We start from the raw sequence: 24,970 nt of genomic DNA, 5'->3' as shown, positions 1-24,970 counted from the left end.
CCCTAGAGGGTAGCAGCTGCTCTCCTTTGTCCAACAATCCGGCGAACACCCAGCACACATTTATGGAGCAAACACTGCACAAGTGTCCCTCATAAATATTTGTCAGATGAATAAATGCACACACTCCCTTTATGTTTCCTCTTTTCACTTTTTCCTTTTCTTGGATCTCTTTTCTTTTTTAAAGATTTATTCATTTATTTGAGAGAGAGCAAGCAAGCATGGGGGAAGGAATCGAAGGAGAGAGGAAATCCTGAAGCAGTCTCGTCGTTGAGCACAAGAGTCCAATGTGGGGCTGATCCCAGGACCCTGAGCTCATGACCTGAGCTGAAATCGAGAGTTGGGCGCTCAACTGACTGAGCCACCCGGGCGCCTCTCCTTGGGTCAGTTGCTGAGGAGAGCCCTGGAAAGATGACCTTGTTGGGGGAACTCAAAATTTCTGGACCAAATTCCTAAACTCCTTTAAGCAGGCACATCAGAGGCTGGTTGTACATCACATTCTAGCATGGAGGGGTGGGGGGGAGTGGTCTTAGTCAAGTGGCCCTTGCCAGCATCTCCTAGTCATTCGGGAAAGAGTCATGCTTATGCTGTGCGTCCCCTCTCCCACTCTATACATAAGAATTTGAAGCTACAGGGACATCTGGGTGGCTCAGTCAGTTAAGCAACTGCCTTCGGCTCAGGTCATGCATGATCCCAGGGTCCCGAGATCCAGCCCCACACTGGGATCCCTACTCCGTGGGGGGCCTGCTTCTCCCTCTCCCTCTGCTCCTCACCCTGCTTGTGCTCTCTCTCTGTCCAATAAATAAATAAAAATATTTATTTAAAAAACTTGAAGCTACAGTATTAATAATGGCCGCGTGTATTGTTCTTAACAGAAGTGACTGTGTTTGTCAAAAGACTAAGAAGGAAGACATACCTTTCCAACATGGCAAAGGTAGGTTTCAGCCTAAAGGACAGGAGGGAGCAAAGCAGTTTCCTAAAGCAAAGTATGTATTTCCTAAAGCTGCAAGTGTGCCCTAAGAGCCGATGGTAGCTCCCTCTGTAGGGAGCCCATATCTATCCCTTTACAGAGCACAGGGCAGACAGGAGGACCTTGTTGGCCACTAACTGGGAAGGCATAGTGTGCCCAAAACTCTCAGCTAGAAGCCCACCCCACTGCTCCCCTGCTCAGAAAGGTTTTCCCCGAAGGAGTAAGAAGCAGAAGAAGCAGGTCAGTGTTCTAAAGTTACAGAAGAAGACCCCTCATAAGAGCCGACCAGGGCCAGCCAGTGTCAGAGATGAAGGGACATCAAGACAGAGCCTAGAACAGACGGACAGGGCCCTTCACCCTGAGCGCGGCCCCATGGACTCCGTGGGTCTGGCCTGCCAGAAAACTGTTCTCAGCTCTGACCTTTTCCCTCCTGGGTTATTTATGCAGCTTCAGTGCTTGAGGAAGGCAGAGAAGGGCTGAAAGAAAGATTCTGTAATTCTGAAATCCTGTGGCCACCAGATCAGGACAGCACTTACACTGCTATCTGTTCCAAATCGGCCCCAGCTCAGGAGCAGCGCTGCTGGGTCCTCCCTGTCACCATCTCTGTCCTCCTAGCACAAGACTCTCCTCAACTTCACGTTTCCCAGGCTTGTGTCCTGCCTGTGCTCACAGCCCATCCCAATCTCCAGCACTTTCTCATTCCTGATTGGGTCCACTGGTGATGGCCAGCCCATGCACCAAGCTCAGGCTCTAGAGCCACGCTGCTCTGAATCTTCTTTCTGAACAAGATGGCTTGCAAAAGCTTGCTCAGCACCCCAGGTGCCCTCAGGCTCCTCCCCCGTCAGATGGAGGAGGCAGCGTCAGGGCCTGCTTCTGAGGCTGAGGTTGAGAATGACCGACTGCTCTGTCCATGGATCCCAGAAATGGAGGGGATTGGGTGTCCCTGTTGGATGGCGGAGGAAGTCAGCTCCCAGGGGCTGAATTCATGGCCTGAGCCTGCAAGCGGGCAGGACAGAGATGGTGTCTAAGTGCCCACAGTCCCCCTCCGGAGCTGGTCAACACTGGCGTCCAGGGAGCCTCACTCTCCTTGCAGAGTTTTAGGAAGAGCCACCATGCTGCTCTCTAGAGTAGCTCAGGCTCATGGACTGAGGTGCAGAGAACAAGAATCAGGGAGAGGAAGAGCCACAGAGTCCCGAGAGCCCTGTCCACATCTGCCTCTGAGCAGAAGCACTCCAAATGGTGATTTTCAGAAAGGCCATCCTAGAATGTGTGCAATTTGCCCATTTCGGTTGTCATGTAGGATTCAGTTTTCGTGGATAATACCCAAATCTACTTCTCTTTCTTCTCAATAAATTTTTTGAAAAAATCTTAGTCGTTTGGAAAAGGGGGGTTAGGCAAAAGTAAAAGGACAAGATTTAATGAAGTATTATGGTTCTCCATTATTTTTAGACTATGAGAATGGTATTGAAAAATAACAGGAGAGTCAACGTTTTGAAGTCAGATCTACATGCCATCATCAGTCGAGGTGCTTTGGACATGTCCCAGAAAGCCCTGCCAAGTAATCCAAGTAGCGCCGTCCTGGAGACACACGCGGAGATGAAATGTAATCTTCCCTCTGCACCTTGCGCTATTGGGACTTTTGGGATACAGTTGGGGTTGGCACGGCCATCACTAGTTTGTGAATTCTTAATAGAGGTAGAACCTACTTTCCTCTTTGATATTCTCATTTATCTGCTCACACATCTCTGCCTGCAGGCGTGAGGAAGGGTCCGCCAGGCCACCAGTGCTAACGCACGTTTGCTGAATAAATGAACAGAGGAGGATGGTTGTTGCTTCCCAGTATTTCTTCCCGAAAACCAACCTGGAGTGCCTCCTTTGGAAAAAACATTTCTGTATCGATCTTGTACATGCAGATTCAACAGCATCTTTCCTAACTGTCCAAAATGGATTGAGTTAGCTCCCTGCCTTGCCAGATTCTGCTGTCACTATTGTTAGCATCACCAAGTATTATTTTTAACAAGGTGAAGTTTAGCTCTTAAATGGTGCTCTTACCATATTTCACTATTTTCCAAACAAGTGATGTTAAATATGTAGATATTCCTGCCCTTTGCTATCTGATAGTTGTAAATATCTTTCAGGGGAAAAATCTCCCTTCCACAAAGAGCTCAGCAAGCAGGCTGACAGCATTGCTTCATCTCCGGGAAGCCAAAGTAGTGAGAGAAAGAACCGTCTTCACTCAGGGGGTTGAACCTGGGTGCTATTTCAGCAGGAGAGCTGTGGAAGGTGTATGACCTCCTTTCCCAGACTACTGGTGAATCTCTAGGCCTTTGTAAGAGAGTCACCAGGAGGGGCCATGAGAGCTGTGCTCCATTCATATGCATTCCAGACTCTCCACCAGGATGGCCTGGGAAGGTCCAGCAGCCTCACCCTCCATGAGCCTGGCCCTGTCCTGATACACTTACTATGCGGACAGCTGCCTCCCCAGAACCTGTGGGCTTCCTCAGCTGTCAGCTGTGGCTTATTCATCTTGGTCCACCCAACATAGCATTGGCACAAGGTAGCACTCACGTACCTTTATAACTAGATGAATACGTGGATTCGATAGTGCATAAATGCACCACAAGTTATCCTGGCCTCCTTCTTTGAAGTAGGGCTGACTTTGGTAGGATTATACCGGTTATTTAAATACTTAAATAGATCCGTACTTGTTGGCAGGTCACCCCTGCCCCTATTGCCTGGCTGTCCTGAATCCCAGCTCTTCCCCTCCCAAACAAGTAATGAGAAGGTAAACCCCTAACCTAGCAAACTTCAGCGATGTGGACAAGCAGGGCTCATTGGTAGGAGCCCAAAAGGCCCTCATCCCAGCTACTGGCTCTCCCCCAAGCTCTGGGTGGTCCCCAAAGCATGCTCTTGCCCCTAGCCAGAGTCTAGGGAGCCCCAGGAGGGCACGAGGCCAGTTCTCCTGTGCTCCTAGTGGCATTCTTGTGACTAGAACTTCCAAGAGAGCACAGAGCCAGCAGGAGACAGTGTTCTGGTTGCCCCTGCTGGCGTCTAGTAGGTAAATGCTTGCGGTGTCCCTGGATGATCCTCCAGATGAGACCTGGCCAAGCCTCAGTCAAGGCCATGGCAACCTCCGCAGGTTTCTAAACTCTGCTTGTTGCACAGCCGCATTCCAAAAGTTGGGAGAGCCCAAGGCTGTTCTTTGCTCGGTGCTGCCTGTACAGGTAAGGACCCAAGTTCTGACGTCACACTTGCTTGGGGCTCCACCCTTCAGGTCTGTACTAACTGAGTTTATAGCCCCAGGCAAATCACAACCCTCATTGGCTTTGAAGTCCACCTTGAGTTTAAAGGACACTAATAAACTACCCCTTTTGTGAAACAGCAAGGGTAGGTGAGCTCACGTCTGTATCGTGTGATGAGCTCATCTGTAGCTGAGTTCTGTATAATTATAAGGTGTAGTTATTATTTCAAAATATTTTTTTTCCATTTCAATCAGTGACAGAGGTGGTTCCTAAGAGGCAAGACCATGTATCTCTGAACCAGCTGACAGCAGAGGTGACAAATCCAGCATTAGAAATCGTCCTTTGCGTTCAAAAGGAGTGTGAGGCTCCAGGGAATCCCTTTGAACTGCCATTCCAGTGTTGTCCCCTAGGTCACCTGGTACACAAATACGTACAGTAAAATCCTGCTACTTCGCTCGCAATCTTTTTGTTTCTTTTGTTTACAGGTTTAAGCAGTTTGGTTTCTTTGCTGGGGACATCCACAGATCTAAGCATATTCCTGAATTGTCTGTCATCAAATCTGCAAACATTTGTCTTCCAGGTACAAAAGGGTACTTTTTTTTTTTTTTTTTTAAAGGGAAGAAGGGGCTGTTGAACATTCTAGCTATGTTTTAGCACCAGCGCCCATGCCCTGAAGAAGTGAAAGAGTTTTCTCTGGCCAGAAATGTATCAAGGCTGGTGCGGGTGTTAACAATAGGGAAGCGGTGTCTCACTCCCTCTGCAGCAAGGCAGGAATCAGAGGCTGGCACATACAGGTGTGTGTTTGTGGGTGAGCGCATGCGCTTGGGTGAGCGTGTGTGGCCTCAGCTGTGTGTACAAGTGAGCTTGTATGTGCAGATGAGTGCACATGCCAGTGGATGAGCATGTGTGTGCGGATGAGCATGGGTGAGTGCAAGCGAGCACGAGTGTGGGGTGAACATCAGGGTGCCAGTGAGTGTGTGTCAGGGCAGGTGAGCATGTGCACGCAGGTGAGTGTGGATGAGTGCCAGAGTGTCTAGAAGGAAGAGGGATTTTGTCCTTTTGGGGAAAACAGTGTTGGTCTGGGTATTTTGCAGAACCATCCAAGTGGCAGGCTTGATTTCACAAAATCAGAGATGTATCGTTTTAGATACAGACGGGCTTGGTCCTTCTGGTCGACTTGAAACTCGGGCGTTACTTGAATAGGGCGTTGCTCTGGCTTGGTTGTCCCCATCCTTGGCCTCGGCAGCTGCACTGTGAGAGCTGAGAGTACTGTCGGAGAAAGCCACAGCACCCTTGCTCAGTGGTGCCTTGGGGGTGGTGGGTGAGGAGCTGGGGGCTGTGCATTAAAACCTAGGCCCAAACAAGGCAGCCCAAGGCTGCCCGCCTTGAGGCATTGTCCCCCAAAGGCTGAGGCAGTCAGGAAAGGCCTTGATGAGGGAGGTGGGATTTAAACAAGATGTAGAAGGTGAATAGGATTAAAACAATCTAAGAAAGGGAACAATGTTTACACGAGACTGGCAAGAGCAGAATGAACATATGGGAAAATGGAGGACCATTTATGGAAGAAGCAGACGTCTCTGGAGCAAAGAGCTAAGGCTTGGAGGGCCTGTGCTGGAAACACGACTTTGGGCTTTCTCTGTTAAGCCTCCAGTCACATTTCTTTCTCTCCTTCCTGCCCTACCTGTTCCTGTCTGCATGCCTGTCTTCCCCATCAGAGAAAAGGCACAGGTAAACCTAAGGCCACAAAGACATCAGGTGACAGTACAGTTGCACACTTTAGAGATAAACCAGAAAACTTTGCAGGAGGGAGCTTGAAAGTCAGTTCCAGCCCTTGGCAGGTGTCTGTTTCCATCCTTTACTTCTGGGTGATAATCCTTCCAGATGCTATATGGCTTTGATCTCTCCTCGTTGGGCTTTGGCAAAGCCCACAGGTAACAGTGTAAGTGTGTCTCCGGTCGTGTTGCTGTGGAGACAGGTGTTCATTTGACAGCTTCACCCATAGACGCTTTCAAGACCCTGTTCCTTGTTTTGGGTATTCTCTCCACCTCTGACTTGAACCAAGATGAGCCCAGTAATGCCAATCCTACCTCGAAGCAGCCCAAGAGGCTCGCCCTATTTTAGACCATGTAACCCTCAGTGTTTCCCCAGACTCCACCCCCATATCTTCAGCCTTCACAAATGAGGCATGCTAGAAAAATGGTATTTTTGTAATCATGCCTTTGAAGGACTTGTTTCTGTACAACAGCTTGGCTGACAAAAAACAGACTATTGTCAATAAAATACTCAGACTGTGAAAATGTAAGCCCTGAGGCATGTCGGAGATGACTAATGGCTCCAGTGGCCAGCATCTGGCAGTGTCAGCAGAGGAAGCCAGCCTGCTGGGTCATGGGTAGGCTCTCCCAGTTTTCAGAGCGGTTGTGGCCCAGCAGCAGTTTCTGAACAGGGGAGCCTGAAGTGCCACGTGGGTGGCGAGCAGAGGAATGCGCTACAGCATTCAGGGTTTATGTTTGAACCCTTGTGCAGCATGCTGGTCACCCAGGGCTACTTCTCTCCAGGCTTTTCAAAAGTGTCCTTGTGTGTGTTGAGTGGGGCTTCTCCCGGGGGCCCTGAGTTAGGTGGGCAGAAGCACCAACAGGGGGACTGGGCGCCCAGAGGGCAAGGGTGCCGCTCCTGGATGGGGTCCACCAGCTTCCAGAGCCCGGAGCACTCACAGTGGGCAGAGGGAGGAGCAGCAGAGGTGAAAAAGGGTGCTCCCTCATTTCTCTCACCAGTCTCAACATCTCCTCAGAGACTTGCGGTCGAGCCGCATGTGTGGTCCACATACACGATGAGACTTAGGAAGCCTTTAGGGGCATTCGTTCCAACACATACCCACGAGATTCATAGGATCCTGTGGGTTTGTAATCCAGAGCAAGTGCGGCCCAAGGCAACTCTCCGTCTTTGTGGAGTTCACAGTCCCCAGTATAGTGCCACTCAGGCTGTCCGCTGGCTGCCCAGGTGGAACCTTCTGGGCCTCAGGTCATGCACACAGCATGGTGGCCAGCTTTGTGCTTTCCAAAATCAGCACCCTTGCTTTCCTTACTATGGGCTCCTGAGCCACATTTGCACCCTCTTGGACTTGCCCAGCACACAGCAGCCAGCAGCTCTCTTGGTGGCAACTGCCCGGTGGGCCGAGCGAGGCTGCCTGTGGGAGTCCTCTCCTGGGCTTCACAAATGACCGCTTTTGAAAAACTGTGTGGGATCCAAACAAAAAATGTAGGCCAGTTTCCCACCTCTTTCCTTCTCTCTACCAACTTCAAAGAGTTCTGCCCTGGAATCATCTCTGCAGGAGATGCGGGGAGACCAGAACTAGGCTAGTGTGCCTCTGCCTCCCTTCCCGCCTGGGCCCCTGGGAGCGTCTGTGCGTGGCAACTGTGATCTGTGGCACATGATCTTCCTGATTTTGTCATAAACCCCAGCGTTTTTTTTTTCCTCACAAAAACGGAATAGCCAAGCAGAAGCAAAGAAGAGTTTATCAAATTGGCCGCCGGCTTCCAGCTAAGATGGAATTTCCTTCTCACGGCCGTGAGCAAAGCCATGACTCTGTGCCACAGAGATAGTTTCGGTAAGTCAGAGAATACAAGACATTTTGAAATTAAAAATGTTATTACAGCATAGCTATTATCTGTGTTCTACATAGAATCCAGTCACCTTCTTTTCACCTTTTTAAAAAAAGATTTTATTTATTTTTTTTTTGCAAGATGGAAGAGAGAGAGAGCACAAAGGGGGAGAAAGAATAGGAGAGGAAGAAGCAGGCTCCCTGCTGAGCAAGGCTTGATCCCAGGAACCTGGGATCAGGACCTGAGCCGAAGGCAGGTGCTCAACGGACTAAGCCATCCAGCCTCCCCTCTTTTCACCTTTTTTTGTAAAATACAACATAGACATAGAAAGCCACGATAATTGTTTTTTTTTTAATATTTTATTTATTTATTTGACAGAGAGAGATCACAAGCAGACGGAGAGGCAGGCAGAGAGGGAGATAGAGGGAAGCAGGCTCCCTGCTGAGCAGAGAGCCCGATGCAGGACTCGATCCCAGGACCCCGAGATCATGACCCAAGCCGAAGGCAGAGGCTTAATCCACTGAGCCACCCAGGTGCCCCACGATAATTGTTTTTTAATGGCATCATGATAGTCCATCAAACAGTCTAACCAAGCTTCCCTTTCCCGCTCCATCATGGTTGGATGCATAAGAATCCTCCTCTTTTTTTTTGAATTGTGTGCTTGGGTGTTTTTAGAAAAGCACCCAGCGAGCCAACTGAGATGGGGGGGGGATGGGTTATTTGGGGGACCCAAATTTAAATTTCATGAATAGGGATTGATACAGTCACCATTGTATGGAGAGAGCAGAAAGAGTGAAGTGTAGCATCCATTGCAAACTATCTGGTCAAATAGGCAGACCAGTATTGCCAATGCTCTGGAACTCTTTCGAGGGTGGCTGCTGTCAGCTGCCAGGTAGGGGACACCCACTAGTAATGAGACTCTTCCATTTCATGGAATCCAAAATGATTCTGCTGTATGCTAATGCTCTCCCCGAGCAAAGTGATGGAGCAGAGCTCATGTGCTGGGCTCATGATAAGAAACCCAGCCCTGAAGCTGTTGCCCCCAACCCTACCGCTCACCCTCTTCGGACCTCCCTATGGTGTCCAAAAAAGTATTTACACTGGGTTTTCCTCTTCACACAGTTAAGTGGGCCAGGGATTATTGGTCAGGCTTATTCCAGACCCGGTCGGGACATCCCACCCCCCCCCCCCAGATCCATCAGGCAAAAACAAACATTATATAAGGTTTTGAAACGGACAAAAATTTGTTGTAAATGGACCAAAAAGCCTTTGAAATAGGCAGAAGTTTCAGCACACCCTTCTGAGTTATCTCCAACCTTCCATTGTGTTTGAGTTATTTTACAGCTCTCTGTATTGTATCAATAATAATGCAAATGATTCTCCCCAAGGGAAGTGCAGACTAACGTGTCAGGTGGGTCTATGGATTGCAGCCTTGAGGACAGATTTGTGGGCTTCGTTGTGTACATTCTTTACCGTCTATTCATGTTCAGTGCTTAGAATTCTCCTTTGAACCAGTTGGCAACATTTTATCATCTTCCTCTTTAATAAATGACTTACACGAGATCTTTGACACATGTTCATTTTATATCTGTAGAGAGCCCTGGTTTTACCTTCATTAAGAAAGTGTCTTTTAATGATAGCCATAAGCCAGATCCCCATCCCCCCAACCCTGCCTCACTTCTCAGCTGAACATTAATTATCCTTCTTTCCTGGAAGACCAAAGCCCTCGGGATTTGGATCGTTCAGCTGAGTCACGTGCCCTCCTGTCGCTCCTACACTATCTCCCTGACGGCTGCCCTTGCAGGTCTGCCAGGCTCTCTTCCCTGCTTCCCTCGGCAGGAGGCTGCAGCATGGGGAAAGCAGCGCTACATTTCCAGCCTCCTATCCGCAGCTGGCTCCCTCCCGTACTCTGCCTCCCCATCTCCTCCCAGCCTATCCCTTACTGCCCCGTATGCCAACCACGGGGCGCTGAGGGGCACGTTCTCCAGCTCTGGGAATGATACCTCTTTCTCTGTCAGATCCCTCACACTAGAGGGGCTCTAAGTTCCCTCTCAAGGCCAGGCTATTTAGCTATCTGTGCTTTCTGTCCACAAGCCACCTTGCTGGAGTTCATGGGTTTGGAATGCCTGCCCAGGACCCCCCAGGATCTGCTACAGGTGTGAGAAGGCCCCACTACACAGGAATGAAAAGCCTCAGAAAAGTTGGTCGTTTCAGAGTAATCTGCTTCTTTGCCCATCTGTCTATCTAATTATTCATTTGGAGTTATTTCAATGTAGGCTCCTGGCATCTGTTCCATTTGCTGCTTTTGGAATTTGTGACTCATCTACTGCAGTCATGCATAGAAGAGGAAGAGGAAGAGGATGACGTGGGAAATCTCACGGAAATGCTACCAGATGACCAGTCTCTTGTCCAGCCAGACCAGGACCCTTTCCACCCTCCAGATTCTTCACCAACTCAGGAGTATGAAAGCCCAAGTGTAGATCCACACCGAGTGACCCTGAAACACATGGGCCAGAGCCGATGTTCCGTGGGTGTGAGCAGTGTGGTTCTCAGGGTCCTGGGCTTCCTGGTGGACGCTGACACGGGCAATAAGGTACAGATACAGGGCCCCCAGCTTCTGTAGTCTTTGCAAACAAAGTAAGAACTCTAACATGGTTAGGAAGCCCATAAAGATCACTTTGTACTGACAACAATACACAATTCTAGATTTGTCTTTGATTTGGGAGATTTTGCCAGAGGTGATTATAGTAGCTTATCTGTTGATCACTGGTCAGCTCAGGTTCATGGTGCATAGATAGGTCCCCGGCATACTCAGGGGTATGGAATATTTGAATGGCCTGGGTCTTGCCTTCCCACAGCTTACTAGGCATGGTTAGACTAACTGAGCTAACTGAACTAAGAGAGAAGCACTGAGCACACCTCTGGTGTTTTGGATTTTGAAAAGATGGAATTGGGGTACATCCTGAAAGATATAAAAATGAGAATTGCTGGGGAACCTAGGTGGCTGAATCTGTTCAGTGTCCAACTCTTGATTTCAACTCAGGCCGTGATCTCAGGGTCATGAGATCAAGCCCCATGTCCAGTTCCATGCCAAGCATGGAGGCGGCTTAAGACTCTCTCTCTCTCTCTCTCTGCCCTTCCCTCCTCTAAAAAAAAAAGATTCTCTCTGCCTCTCCCCATCTCAAAAAAAAAAAAAAGAATTGCTATTTATCTAATACAAACTATACACCCTTTATATGCATTATCTCAAAGCCTTACAATACTGCAGAGTATCTGCTCTTATCATTTTCATACCATGCTGAGTTCACTGAGGCTCAGAGAAGCTAAGTGACTTGCACAAAGACACAGCAAGTAAATAGTGGAACAGAGATCAGAGACCTGGCCTGCCTGATCTCCAGTCCATTCTTCTCCCACAACATGAGATCAGAGGAGGGTGATCCACGCCCCAAGGGGAATAGGACTCAGATTGCAGAAGTCAGAGAGGGGGGTCCTCTCTGAGTGCCAGAAGGAGGAGCCAACCTGATGGAATAAGCAACTGAAACTCCTCGGTTGACCGAGGAAGCTGGGGGGGGGGGGGTTGGGCGGGGGGGGAGAAAGGGGATGGTGTACCTGGAATTAAAAAAAAAAAAAAAAAGTGACCTTAGTACTAATTTCTAAAACTTCTATAGACGTGTTTGGAAGTTTAGCCACTTTGCATAGTGTTTCTTCTGCACCCTCAAGTTTGGTCTTCTTTTGAGAAGATGAGGAGTTGAGTTGGGCAGGAGATCCAGACAGAGGCGTTGCCCTTCACCGGAGTGAACAGTGGTCTTGCTCATGGAAATGAGTCACAGCCTGAAACTGTCCATGCCCTACAGTCCTCACAATAACCAGACCCTCCCAAGAACCTTTCCTTCCTGAACAAACCCTCATTCCAAATACTGCAGTGTGCAGAAAACCCTGTTAATTTTTTTTTTTAATGAAGATTTATTTATTTTTTGAGAGAGAGTGTGAGCAAGGGGAGGGGCTGAGGGAGAAGGAGAGAATCTACAAGCAGACTCCCCACTGAGTAGGGAGCTTGATATGGGGCTCAATCCCCGGACCCTAAGATCATGACCTGAGCTAAAACCAAGAGTTGGACACTTATCCTACGGTGCCACCCTGGCGCCCCCAGAGAATCTGTTACTGAGCACTACTTAGATGGAATGCCAAAAATTATGTAAGCATGAGCAAAAGAAATGCCTCTCAGGTTTACAAATTCTGTCTTTGGTTTTTGTTTTCTTGGGGATTTATAAGAATCTTTAATCAGCTAACATATATTGTGATAGAGAATCAGATAGAGTGTGTGGTGTTTCCCAAACCTCTGTGATCATGGAAGTGTATTTGAGCATTCTGTAGAGTTAGTGGTCTTTAAAGATTTTATTCATTTATTTGACAGAAGGAGAAAGACAACGAGAGAGGGAATACAGGCAGGGGGAGTGGGAGAGGCAGAAGCAGGCTTTCCTCTGAGCAGATAGCCTGATGCAGGGCTTGATCCCAGGACCCTGGGATCATGACCTGAGCCCAAGGCAGATGCTTAATGACTGAGCCACCCAGAAGCCCACAGTTTTTATTTTCTTACAATAGTAAGTTCATATATCCATCGGCCATTGATGCTGTTGGTGGAGTAGATTCAGATGTGTGTCCATAAATAAGAAACTCACCTCCCCTGAGAGGTGTATGTGAAGCATCCATGACAGGCATAAAATAGGGATATAGTGACATACTGATCTCAAATCAGGGACCCAGCGGCAGGGGCAGGAAAGTGGGGCCCCCTCAGGAGAGCAACAGCTGGAGACAGTTAGGGCATCATTCACAAGCTGGTACGTCAGGGCTGTTGGCAGAGAGAAGGCCCATTTAGACCCAGCTGGCCAGGCTGTGCCCAGCAGAATGTCTCTCCGGGCACTCTGACCCTCTGGACAATGTACCCTGTTCTTGCAACAGGGCCCCACAAGGGCTGGCCCGTACACTCTGGAGCATTCTATGGAACCCTGCCAGGACAAGCGATTGTGCTGGGTGCTCAGCTCCAAGTGTGTATATCTCTACACTCACTGGTTGGGGAGATAGCTAAGACTGTAGACAATTTGACATGGCCCTTGGTCACCAGAGTAACTGGGAGTAAACTTTTACTTCTTGGGCCACAGTTGAAAGCTGGTGGAGAGCAGATACTGTCAGCTCCTTGTGCTGGACATTTAAATGCACCCTTTCAACAACCCAATGAGATGTACCAACATTACCCCCATTTCACAAATAACATAACTGAGGCTCATGAAGGGTTGAGTAATATTTCCAGGGTCACCTTGCTATAATTGACAGAGTAGGGATTCAAACCTTCATAGATCTCTGTCCCTTACTAGCACCCTCTCTCTCCCTAGAAGATGCTACCATGTGCTCTAATTCCAAAAGCAATAACTTGGGAATAAATAAAAAATACCTTCGACTCTGATGATTTGGGAATGTAAGTGGGCAATTCTAGTACATAACTTCCTGGGTTCAAATGCCCTAATTTCCTTTCTTAGTTGACAACCTTGATTAGGTTGCTTAATTTATCTGTTCCTCAGCTTCCTTATCTACAAAATGGGAATAATAATATCTAATTCCATAGGACTATTATGAAGTTTAAATAAGTCAATGATTGCAAAATTCTTAGAACGTAGTAAGACCCCATAATCATTAGTCATCATTATTATTTCTCCAAAGAAACTTAATCTGAGTCCCTTTCCAAGACACTCCACCCAATCCCCTAGCATCTCCAAAGTTTGTTGCAGTGGGGTTTGACCTATATTTAATTGGTGGAAACAGTAGAGAAAGACATTAAATACTTAATTGAACTACATAATAAAGCAATATAGGCAGATGAATGTCAGATAACCCAAAGTAATATGCATTAGAGATTAATTAAACCTGCTTCTGTTTGTGCATGCCTGCTGAATTAGCTATAATGACTTAAACACTCTAACAAAAAAAAAAGTTACGCTCATCTAATTTTTATTGCATTTATCATTCAGCATTTGCACTCCTCATCAACAAAAAAGCACACCCTCTGTGTCCCATCTGCATTCATCTGCCACGAGTTAACAGCCCATTCAGCTGCACATCTGTGGCTTTTTCATTCTTTGAACAATTTAGTGCTGCCCTGCACCTATGAAAACATCCAGAGTCAGCATTCTGGACTGCCGTATCCATATGTCACTCTTCTACACACCAGCAGCATTCAACATAGGAAGGTGCCCAGGAGTGTTTAAGAATAAAGTAAAAAAAAAAAAATCACAGATACTAAATAAAGAATATTCTTTTAAAAACATACCACACGGACGGTCACCTGGCTGGCTCAGTCTGTAGAGCACGTAAATCTTGATCTCAGGCTTTTGAGTTTGAACCCCACATTGGGTATAGAGGTCACTTAAAAAAATATTTAGAAATAAAAAATAAAAACATACTATGCATTTTTCACTTTAGGGCATGTACTCAAGAATGAAAACATGGCAAAGATATTTAAAAACAAGGGACTCTTGAGCTATAGGACAAAAGTAAAGACCACTTTTTTGAGAGAGAAGAAACACATCCTCTCATTGGGTGGTGATGGTTATTGCCAAATTTAGGGAGAAAGAGTGAGAAATACTTTCACTAACCTTGCATTTGAAGTTGTCTTGTGTACATCTTTGTAAAATATATTCACTTATGGAAGGTGGAGGGGGTTATCTATGAAACCAGACCAGGAAAATATGTCTCTATCCATTTGAAAGTAATTATGTCCAAGGATATGCTAATCTCAGTACCATCAGAACTAAGGGAAAGAAAGCATAGTATCCTTGTTTCTCTGATAGGAAACCTTGCTCAGGCAAATTAGATGGCTTATCCAAGAGCAGGCCCTAAGCTAACATTAGAATCGGTGAATCTCTCAAATCTATTACTACCTAACTGATTGTTAATTTAACCAATGACTCTTTTCATGGTTCCCCCCTGGCCCTTATCTATTGGTATACTTGATGAATGGTAGAGGGAGAGTCTATGTGGGAATTTGAGCCAAGAATGCAGGGATTGGTATCCATCTGGAAGACAGCCCAAGTGAACGAGCATTGCAACCACATGGAGCCCTTTAGACATTTCACAGGTTCCTTCTTGATTTTCACAATGAATACACGTTCTCTCGTGTCTTTAATGGAAGAGTGCTGGATTGATCTTAGCAACTCACAAACAACAGGCCCATTCTTTTTCCTAAAGAGAGCCCGCCTGCCTCACCCTCCGTGGGCCCTCTTTCTTGTACCATCTCAGGTTTGAGATTCCTTCCTTGAAGTCTTCACCAGGCCCCGAGCACTCCTTAAAGAAATTAAGATCTACCATAATATAAACAAATAAAGACAGAAGCTTCCACTTGAGATCCCATGGTGGGGTGAGGGCATGGTAGAAGAGTATAAATGGTGGGTCCTGCAACAGGAAATAACTTTTCCTTCTATCTTTGCCTTTTAAAACATTTCCCCCTTGCAGCTCATCCAGCTATTACTGGAGGACAAGGCCACAGGAAGCACAGTCCGACTCAGCGTTCCTGTGGGACAAGAAGCCCTGGTAACCCTAAAGGATGGACAAAAATTTGTAATTCACATATCAGATGTACCCCCAAAGCTCTGAAAATATTTTTTTTTCTGGGAAAGCAGTGCTAATATATAAGATTATTTATTTGAATAGGATGTAAGAAAACATAGATTTTCCCTTTTAAAAATATATTAAATGCTAAAGTTTTTGTATTGATAAGAAGATTTTATGTACATAATAGAGGTAGCGATGTCTATGGTGCGTTTATATGTATTTCAAGAAGTTCGTTTTGATGAATCATATAAACCGATTTGGAGAAAAACTTTTGCCTCTATCGCTTTTTCTTCGGGGGTATTTCAAGAAGTTCGTTTTGATGAATCATGTAAACCGATTTGGAGAAAAACTTTTGCCTCTATCGCTTTTCTTCAGGGCCTTTCAGGTGTGTTTATCAGGAAATTAACAGAAGAGACATTTGAGGAATCTTGTTGGGAGTAGAGAAATAGATCTCTGGAGAAAGGTAAAGTCTGAAGAATACAAACTGATACAAGGAGTAGAAGGCCAGTGGTCACAGTTTTCTTCCCCTTGGTAGTGCCTTGATTGAAATAGAATTTGCAGAAAGATCCCCTCAGGCAGTGAGGAACAGACAAAATGCAATTTGATACCGACTATTAGGCTTACACATTGGTCCATTGAGAACATTCTTAAAGGGAGGTCAAATTTTGAACCCAACTGTGTCTGCAGTAAATGGCGATGTCCTGCTTTGAATCACTTTTTATTTCTCTCTTTGTTGCAAAATCCTAAGAAATGCTGAAGCTAAGAATAGATCCTTGTTAAAACCAGACCCATTTTTATGTAACTGATTATAATATTTAAAAGGAATTTAACAATTCATGCTTAACATGATTTCTGGCATAAGTGGAGATAATGGAGAATATTTTATTGAGCTCATGTTATTTAAGAAATGAAATAAATTTCCCTAAATGCTTGGAAATTTTAAAGAAACACAAGAACTTTATGTTTCTAGATTCATTAAGAATTATTCATCTTTCTGGTTAAAGAAGTATCATTTTTCGGGGCGCCTGGGTGGCTCAGTGGGTTAAGCCGCTGCCTTCGGCTCAGGTCATGATCTCAGGGTCCTGGGATTGAGTCCCGCATCGGGCTCTCTGCTCAGCAGGGAGCCTGCTTCCTCCTCTCTCTCTCTCTCTCTCTGCCTGCCTCTCCGACTACTTGTAATTTCTCTCTGTCAAATAAATAAATAAATAAAAATCTTTAAAAAAAAAAAAAAAGAAGTATCATTTTTCAAGGCCCTCTACTCCCACACTTAATATATTACCTCATTACTTAAGCTCTCTGAGAGTTGTTTGTCAAAGACTAACTCAAAGATATTCCTTTGCTCACTGTTCAGTGACCCTGCGTATCATTTGTTTGCTCACATGTAAGTGGAGGGGTAGGAGACTGAGTCAAGGAACAAAGGTAGCACCAAGATGTATCCATCTGGGAACAGTGAATTTTGTTTGCATATTTGGGGGTAAACTGATTAGCTGAGAGCCAGCAGAGGACATAACGTCCTTGAAAAAGCCAACCAGGTTTATCAAAGGCACTAATCTGAATTGCTTCTCTCTGGGGTTAGAAGTTAGGGTACAGATGAGGGTGGATAGTAAGAAAGAGGAGTTAAAGGGGCTACTGGGACCCTCATAATGTTTCCAGTTTTTGGCTGGGGGGTGGCCATACAAGTGTGTTCACCTTGTGAAAATGCGTCACGAACATTATGATTTGATTTACTTTTCTGATATATGTTATGTGTGAAAATGTATTTTTAAAAATAGAAGGCATTGCACACATAATGGGGACTGTGTTAGAGGTTCCTGGTGGGAGAATGGCTAAGAAGCCTGCAAGATTTCAAGAGATAGTGAGCCAGGCTGGAAAGCCTCTGAGGCCAGCGAGCACCGATGTGAAAATGGGACTACTCCACCATGTACATCTTTGTTTTCCCCTCTCAATCCACCTCCCTGATGAGCTGAGGCAGAAGACCCAGCAAGGAGATCAAGAATCTAACCACATCCTCCTGCCTCACTTCAGGCCTCAAGACCCAACATGGTTCTCAGCCAGGAGAGAGAAGAAATGTTTATCCTTAATAGAGTTTGACATTTGGATTATTACTCTGGATCAGACATTCTAATTACTCAACAGAGATGGTTCCTGTTTCATTCATGGAAAATTATACTCAGAGACTGAGATTGTCTTTGCCAATAATTTATTTAACAAAAATTCACTGAGGGAATTATAATTTATAATGATAATATGTCAGCAGCATCCAGGATAATGTCTCTTCAGGAGCCAATAAAGAAAGAACATACTCAAAACCAGTGATAGATTAATTACACTACTGTTCCACTCAAAGGGGAGATGAAAGAAAGAAAGTCCAAATCTAACTGAGGTGTACCGTTCCACAAGTTTGTTCTCAGAAGAGTCAGCTGAGCCAACCAAGAGCCTATGTCCAGTGGCCAGCCCAGACTGAAAGCATTTTGTTGCTAGAACACAATGCTAGCAGAGCCGAGGCGCTGATGTCGGCGAGGAAGAGGATCTCAATCGTGGGGCCCCTGCATGTTGCTCTACTCCCAACAAGGAGTAGCCTCGCCACAGCAGGAGCTCATGTCCCAAGGTCTTCAAAGAGCTCTTTAGATCACCAAAGAGTAGCCTCGCCCAGATGGAACATTCTTGGTAAGTCTTTGCAAATTCTTAATATTAAGGGTTTCCTCTCTATAAGCACTCAGTGCAGCAGCTTTGGGGGCATACTTTTGACATGGTCACCCAACGTAAACCAAGTCACCATTAGATCAAGACGACATCACTTAAACCATAAAGAAGTAGATGTGAAATCTACAGTTCTTATGATTGAAAGTTACTGGTGGTCTATTATGTGAACATGAACATGAGCATAAATTAGGAGCACCCTCTGGCCCCTTCCCCAAACTTGGGTTTTTATCCAAGAGCCAGAAATAATTGACAGAGCTAGTGGCAAAGATTGTTTTCTGCTTGCACTATCTATCACTTCATAATCTGGGCATGACAAACTAATCCTTAATGGCTTAAAACAGCCACACTGTGTGTATTATTCCTAACTGGTCCTCAGGTCTCTTAGACAGCTATGCTGCTCTGGGCTGGACCTCGTGAACCTCAACTGGGCTCACTCAGCCATCTGCCACAGAAGCAATAGTATTTTCTGAAATAGTCATTTGAAATAGAAATACTAATGACACCATGTACAAACAGAAACCTGCATAGGGCCCATCACTAGTGTCAGTATGGTGCTTGCAGAAAAAGAAGCACATGAAATAGCCCATAGATCTTGGAATATAAAATTGCACCCACGATGATGCTGAATTTGAATCCACTCACCCTCTGGCAGCAGACAGACCTTACAAACACAGGTATTTGATCTACAATGTATGGCGATGTATTCTGAAATTAAATATTTGTCATGTATATTCTTTTACCAGGTATACTTTAAGCATCAAGGATCATCATGGAACTAAACAGGCAAATCCCTGCCCCTTCGGCCTTTATATTCCTGGTAGAAGACCCCAACACGGAACTAATTAACGGAAGTCTGATGTCTTAGGTAGTGATTGCTATTACTAGGTGTAATACTAAAAATAACATACAATAATGGGGATAGTGATGGGGAGACAGGTGTTACTTCTTATAGGGTTCTCAAACAAGGTCTCCTTTACAAGGTATAATTTGAAAAGAGATCTGAAGAAAGTAGAAAAAAGAAATTGTGATGATCTTCTAGAAGTGTGGGACAATGAATCAGAGTCACTGAGTAACCCATGGTAGGGAGTCTAGGAGCAGTACTCACAAATCAGAGCACCCAAAGGTTTATAAGCTCCAGGGAAGAGTGAGTCAGAAGTAAACGTGCCTCTGCCCTCTCCACCCTACCCCCTCTCCACATCCACTAGGTGACAAAGAAGGTTGCTGTGTGGATCAGGTTGGGGGCAAAACTGTCACTCTTCTCACTTTCCCCCAGCCCCTAGCAACCATTCCTTTTATTGACAAATGGTATACTATTGTATGGATATATTACGTTTCATTTATCCATTCATCATTTGATGGACATCTTGGTTGTTTTCTCTGAGTGGAAATGTAGATAATGACATTTCCACTTGAATAATGCCTCTACAAACATTGGTGTACAAGTTTTTGTGTGGACATGCATTTTCATTTATCTTGGGTATATATACCTAGGAATGAAATTGCTTGTTCATATGCTAACTCTGTGTTTAACATTTTCAAGAACAGCCAAACTCTTTTCCAAAGTGACTGTACCATTTTATATTCCCATTGGAAATGGTAATGGTTCCACATTTTCACCAATATCTATCCCCTGCCTTTTTGATTATAGGCATCTTAGTGAGTGTGAGGTGGTATCTCATTGTGGTTTTGATGTGTGCTTCTCTAATGACTAATGATGGTGAGCCTTTTCTCATGTACTTATTGGCCATTTGTGTGACTTCTTTGGAGAAATGTCTGTTCAAACCCTTTGTACATTTGTATGTATGTATGTATGTATGTATTGACTGATTTTTTAAAAGATTTTATGTATATATTTATTTGAGAGAAGAGAGCATTTGAGCAGCAGGAGGGGCAGAGGGAGAGAGAGTATCTTAAGCAGACTCTGAGCTTGGAGCCCAATACATGGCTCAATCTCACCCTAAGATCATCACCTGAGCCAAAAACAAGAGTTGAACACTTGACACAATGATCCACCCAGGCACCGCATTTGCATATTTATAGATAGGCTTATTTGTTTTCTTGTTATTCAGTTGTAGATGTTCTTTGGATATTCTGGATACAAGTCCCTTGTCAGATGCATGATTTGCAAATATTGTAACAGTAAATACTGCAGTACATCTCTGTAACAGACTGTTTTACCTAACAAAAAATCCATTCTTTCATATCATCTAATACTTAGCCCACATCCAGATTTCTCAACTTACCTCAGTAATAGATTATAATATATATATTATTATTATATATAATAATAGATTAAACTTCATCTTATGTCTCCTAAATCTTTTCATACCTATAACCATACATCCATAATTTTCATGCCATTTATTTGTTGAAGAAACTGGGTTATTCATACCGTGGGGTGTTCCACATTTTGAATTATATAACTTATTCTATTGCATTCTATTTTTCCATTATCTAGAAGTTAAAATAAAAACTTGGGCAGATTCAGGCCAAAATTTCTGTTTGTTTCAACTTTTTATCTAAATTCTAGTTAGTTGGGGTGCCTGGGTGGCGCAGCGAGTTAAGCTGCTGCCTTCGGCTCAGGTCATGAACTCGGAGTCCTGGGATCGAGCCCTGCATCGGGCTCTCTGCTCAGCAGGGAGCCTGCTTCCTCCTCTCTCTCTGCCTGCCTCTCTGCCTGCTTGTGATCTCTCTCAATAAATCTCTCTCAAATAAATAAATAAAATCTTTAAAAAAAATAAAATAAAAATAAATTCTAGTTAGTTAATAGGAAAAAAAAAACCCTAAGGGTTGCTAGAGGAGAGGTAGGTGGAGGGATGGTGTAACTGGGTGACAGGCATTAAGGAGGACACATGATGTAATGAGCACTGGGTGTTATATGCAACTTATGAATCACTGACCTCTACCTCTGAAACTAATAAGACACTATATGTTCATTGAATTTAAATAAAATTAAATTTAAAAATAAAAAATAAAAGTTCTATGGAAAATAATACTGACACAACACCCAGTGTCCTCCCAAGTGTCCTTCTTAATCCCCATCACCCATTTAACCCATCCCTCCACCCACCTTCCCTGCAGCAACCTCAGCTGTTCTCTATAGTTAAGACTCTCTTATGGTTTGCTTCCCTCTCTTTTTTTTCCTTCCCCTATGTTCATCTGCTTTGTTTCTTAAATTCTACATATGAGTGAAATCATACGATATTTGTCTTTCTCTGGTTGACTTATTTCACGTAGCATAATATGCTCTATCTCCATCTCCATCTTTGCAAATGACAAGAATTCATTCTTCTTATAGCTAAGTAATCTTCCAGTGTTTCTATATACCACATCTTCTTTATCCATTCATCAGTCAATGGTTCTTTCCATAATTTGGCTGTTGTTGATAATGCCACTATAAACATCAGGGTGCATATGCCCCTTCGAATCTGTATTTTTGTATCCTTTGGGTAAATACCTGGTAGTACAATTGCTGGGTCATAAGGTAACTCTATTTTTAACTTTTTGAGGAGCCTCCATACTATTCTCCAGAGTGGCTGCACCAGCTTTCTGGTGCAAGAGTGTTCCCCTTTCTCTGCATCCTTGCCAACATCTGTTGTTTCCTGACTTGTTCATTTTAGCTTTCCAACAGGTGTGAGGTGGTATCTCATCATAGTTTTGATTTGTATTTCCCTGATAATGAGTGATATTGAACATCTTTTCATGTATCTGTTAGCCATCTGAACGTCTTCCTTGGAAAAATGTCTATTTATGTCTTCTGACCATTTCTTAACTGGATTATTCATTTTTGGGCTGTTGAATTTGGTAAATTCTTTATGGATTTCAGATACTAACCTTTTATCAGATATGTCATTTGTACATATCTTCTCCCATTTCGTAGGTTAGGCCAAAATTTTTTAAAACGCTTCATAGACAGCCCTGAGCAATTCCTACTTGTGCATACACTATTAATACTCCATGCCACTGTAATGTGCTGAATGTTTGTGTTCCTCCAAAATTCATATGTTGAAGCCCTAGACCTCAGTGTTTTAAGATGTGGACTTTGGGAGGAAACTAGGATTAGATGCTCATGAGGGTGGGGCACTTGTGATGGGTTTAGTGCCCTTATAAAAAGAGAAAAAGAAGAAAGGCCATGTGAGAACACAGTGAGGTGGCCATCTATAAGCCAGGAAGATACCCCTCACTGGACATCAAATCTGCCAGCACCTTGATCTTGGCCTTCTCAGCCTCCAGAACTGTGAGAAATAAATGTGTGTTGTTTAAGCCACTTAGTCTATGGTATTTTGTTACAGCAGCCCAAACAGACTAAGACAGGCCTCTGTCCCACATTTGGTGAAATTAAGGCTTGAGGTTGATCACGGGGCTCACATATCACCAGGCTGGTATATCCACTATGAGAGTCCACTCAAAATTTCACTTAGTAGTTTATATATTGATTACTGTTGTCTATCTTGATTGCTTCATTAGAGGTTGCAAAATGATTTTTTTCTTAATTTTCTAATTCCTTCTAGATGTATTAGATGGAATTTATCTAGAAAGAAAATCTTTCCCTCATCAACCAATTGGTTACCTTGAAATATAATTGAAATGTAAGAGGAAAAGCAGGATAAATGCTTGGATTGTTTTTACTTTAGAAAAAATAAAATAAACCAGATGCCCTGATAACTTTCAGTGATGACTACTGAGAGTCTGTCTTTACTTTTACTTATACCTTACACAACTATAGTACAATGTCAAAAGCAGGAACTGAACGTTGGTGCTGTTTGTGTACAGTTCTGTGACATTTTGTCATGTGTAGATATATGTGACCACCACCACAATCAAGATGCAGGACTCTTCCACCATCACAAAGACTTCCCTCAGGCTACCCTCTTATGGTTACACACCACCCCCCATGTATCATCACTAACCCTTAGCAACCACTAGTCCATTTTCCATATCTATAACTTTGTCATTTTGAGAATGTTATATAAATGAAATCACACGATGTGCGACCTTTTGAGCCTGAGACTTTTTCCCTCAGCATCATGTTTGTAAGATCGACCCAAGTTGTTGCATGTATCAGTTTTTATTGCTGAGTAGTATTCCATAGTATGGATATGCCCATTTGTTGAGCCATTCACATATTGAGGGACATTTGGGTTGCTTCCGTTTTGGAGCTGTTACCAATAAAGTTGCTATGAACACTGATGTATATAGATTTTTGTGGGAAACATACAGTTTTAATTCTCTGGGGAAAATGCCCAGGAGAGCAATTGCCAGGGAGTACGGTAAATAAATGTACGTTCAGTTTTTAAAAATAACTTCCACCATTATTCTTTCTGATGCTTAAATTTTCCATCTTTTCCCAGTGGAAGACCTTTTGATTTGCCTCCTGTGTTTTTCTGACATGACCCATTAATCTTTTCTAGCTCTGTTTCTTTTCTGACTCAAGAAGGCATCGTAGGCATAACTTGTACATTTCCAACCTCAAACTTTAAACCATGCTTTGTTACCTCTGACCACTTGCCTCTCATTGTTCTTTACAAAGTATTTATGAGCACAAAGTAATGAGTGAGCAGTAGATCTGCAATCTGTTCTCTCCCATTACTAGTCAAATCTACTTACAAGGATACTGAGGACCAGTCTCCTGCAACCAAACCTGAGATTATTTGCCAGTGGGAGAGTCCTTTGGGAAGCAGCAAATACCCATGATTCTGGATTGCTTACAGTAAACAAACCTGAAATCTCTGGAAAATGTTAGTAAGCCAAGTAACTGAGTTCCAACTCAAAATAGCTCCTTCTGGGTAAATGCTATGACCACAAACATCATTTAGAGACCTCATGTGCTAGTCATACACTGCTAGCACGACTATAAGATGGTAAAAATCATATTAGAAAAAGTTTGGCTGTGTTCCTGTTTGGGCTATCATAACAAAATATCATAAGCTGGGTGGCTTAAAACACAAACACTTATTTTCTCACAATTCTGGAGGCTAGAAATGCAAGATCAAGTTGCTGTGTCCCTACACAGTTTCCTTGGGGGCAGGAAGTTGGGCAGAAGAACTCTCTCATTTCCTCTTCTTATAAGGCCATCAATCCCATCACAGGACCTCACCCTTAGGACCTAATCTATCCCTAATTACCTCCCAAAGGCCCCATCTCTAAGTACCATCACAATGAGGGGTAGAGCTTCAAATATGAAGGTGGGGCCACAAACAGTCCATAACACAGTTTTGTATAAACATATACCTAATATATCAGCAGTGATTTTATTTCTACATAATCAACCAAAAGAAAGAAAACATATATTCACAAAAAGACTTGTACAAGAGTACTTATTGAAGCTTTATTTATAATAGACAATAGCTGGTAACAAGACTAATATCCATCAATAGGATAAGAGACAAACCCATTTCAGAATATTCCTTGTATTCATGTGTTTGAGCTGCCATAACAAAACCACAGGCTGGGTAGCTTAAAGAACAAAAATTTCTTTTCTTGCAGTTCTGGAGTCTGGGAAATCCAAGATCAAGTTTCCAGTTGATGCAGTTTCTGGTAAGAGTCCTCTTCCCCCTTGTAGACGGCCACCTTTTCACTTCGTCATCTTTTCCTTGGTGCACATATATAGAGAGAAAGAGAGTTCTCTGATGTCCCTATCAGGGCATTAATTCTATCAGATCAGTGCCCACTTTTTCAATTTCACTTAACTTCAATTATTTCCTTCGAGGCCCTATCCTCAGATCTAGCCACCCCCAAACATATGAACTGGTGGTGGGAGATAGACACAAACATAACAATAACAACAAATTATCGAAAGTGTAGTACAAAGATAAAGAGACAACAGATATGAAAGACAGGTTAGAAACCAGAGAGGT

General features: G+C 44.1%; 1 protein-coding gene across 1 annotated transcript in view; it reads left to right on the top strand.

Moving 5' to 3' along the window:
- The window catches only part of RFX8 (regulatory factor X8), a 70,324-nt gene extending 54,646 nt beyond the window's left edge, over positions 1-15,678 (top strand). Inside the window, exons 10-15 of the mRNA XM_082747079.1 lie at positions 873-931; positions 2,417-2,570; positions 4,695-4,789; positions 7,699-7,813; positions 10,085-10,401; positions 15,312-15,678. Of these exons, the coding sequence (XP_082603205.1) occupies positions 873-931; positions 2,417-2,570; positions 4,695-4,789; positions 7,699-7,813; positions 10,085-10,401; positions 15,312-15,452 (881 nt within the window). The 3' untranslated portion in view covers positions 15,453-15,678. The remainder of the gene's footprint in view (positions 1-872; positions 932-2,416; positions 2,571-4,694; positions 4,790-7,698; positions 7,814-10,084; positions 10,402-15,311) is intronic.
- Positions 15,679-24,970: the final 9,292 nt, after the last annotated feature.

This window comes from Mustela nivalis (assembly GCF_964662115.1).
Source record: "Mustela nivalis genome assembly, chromosome: 8".
In the NCBI taxonomy this organism is placed as follows: domain Eukaryota; kingdom Metazoa; phylum Chordata; class Mammalia; order Carnivora; family Mustelidae; genus Mustela; species Mustela nivalis.
The sequence above is the reverse complement of the archived record's forward strand: the minus strand, read 5'-3'. Positions and strand labels throughout refer to the sequence as shown.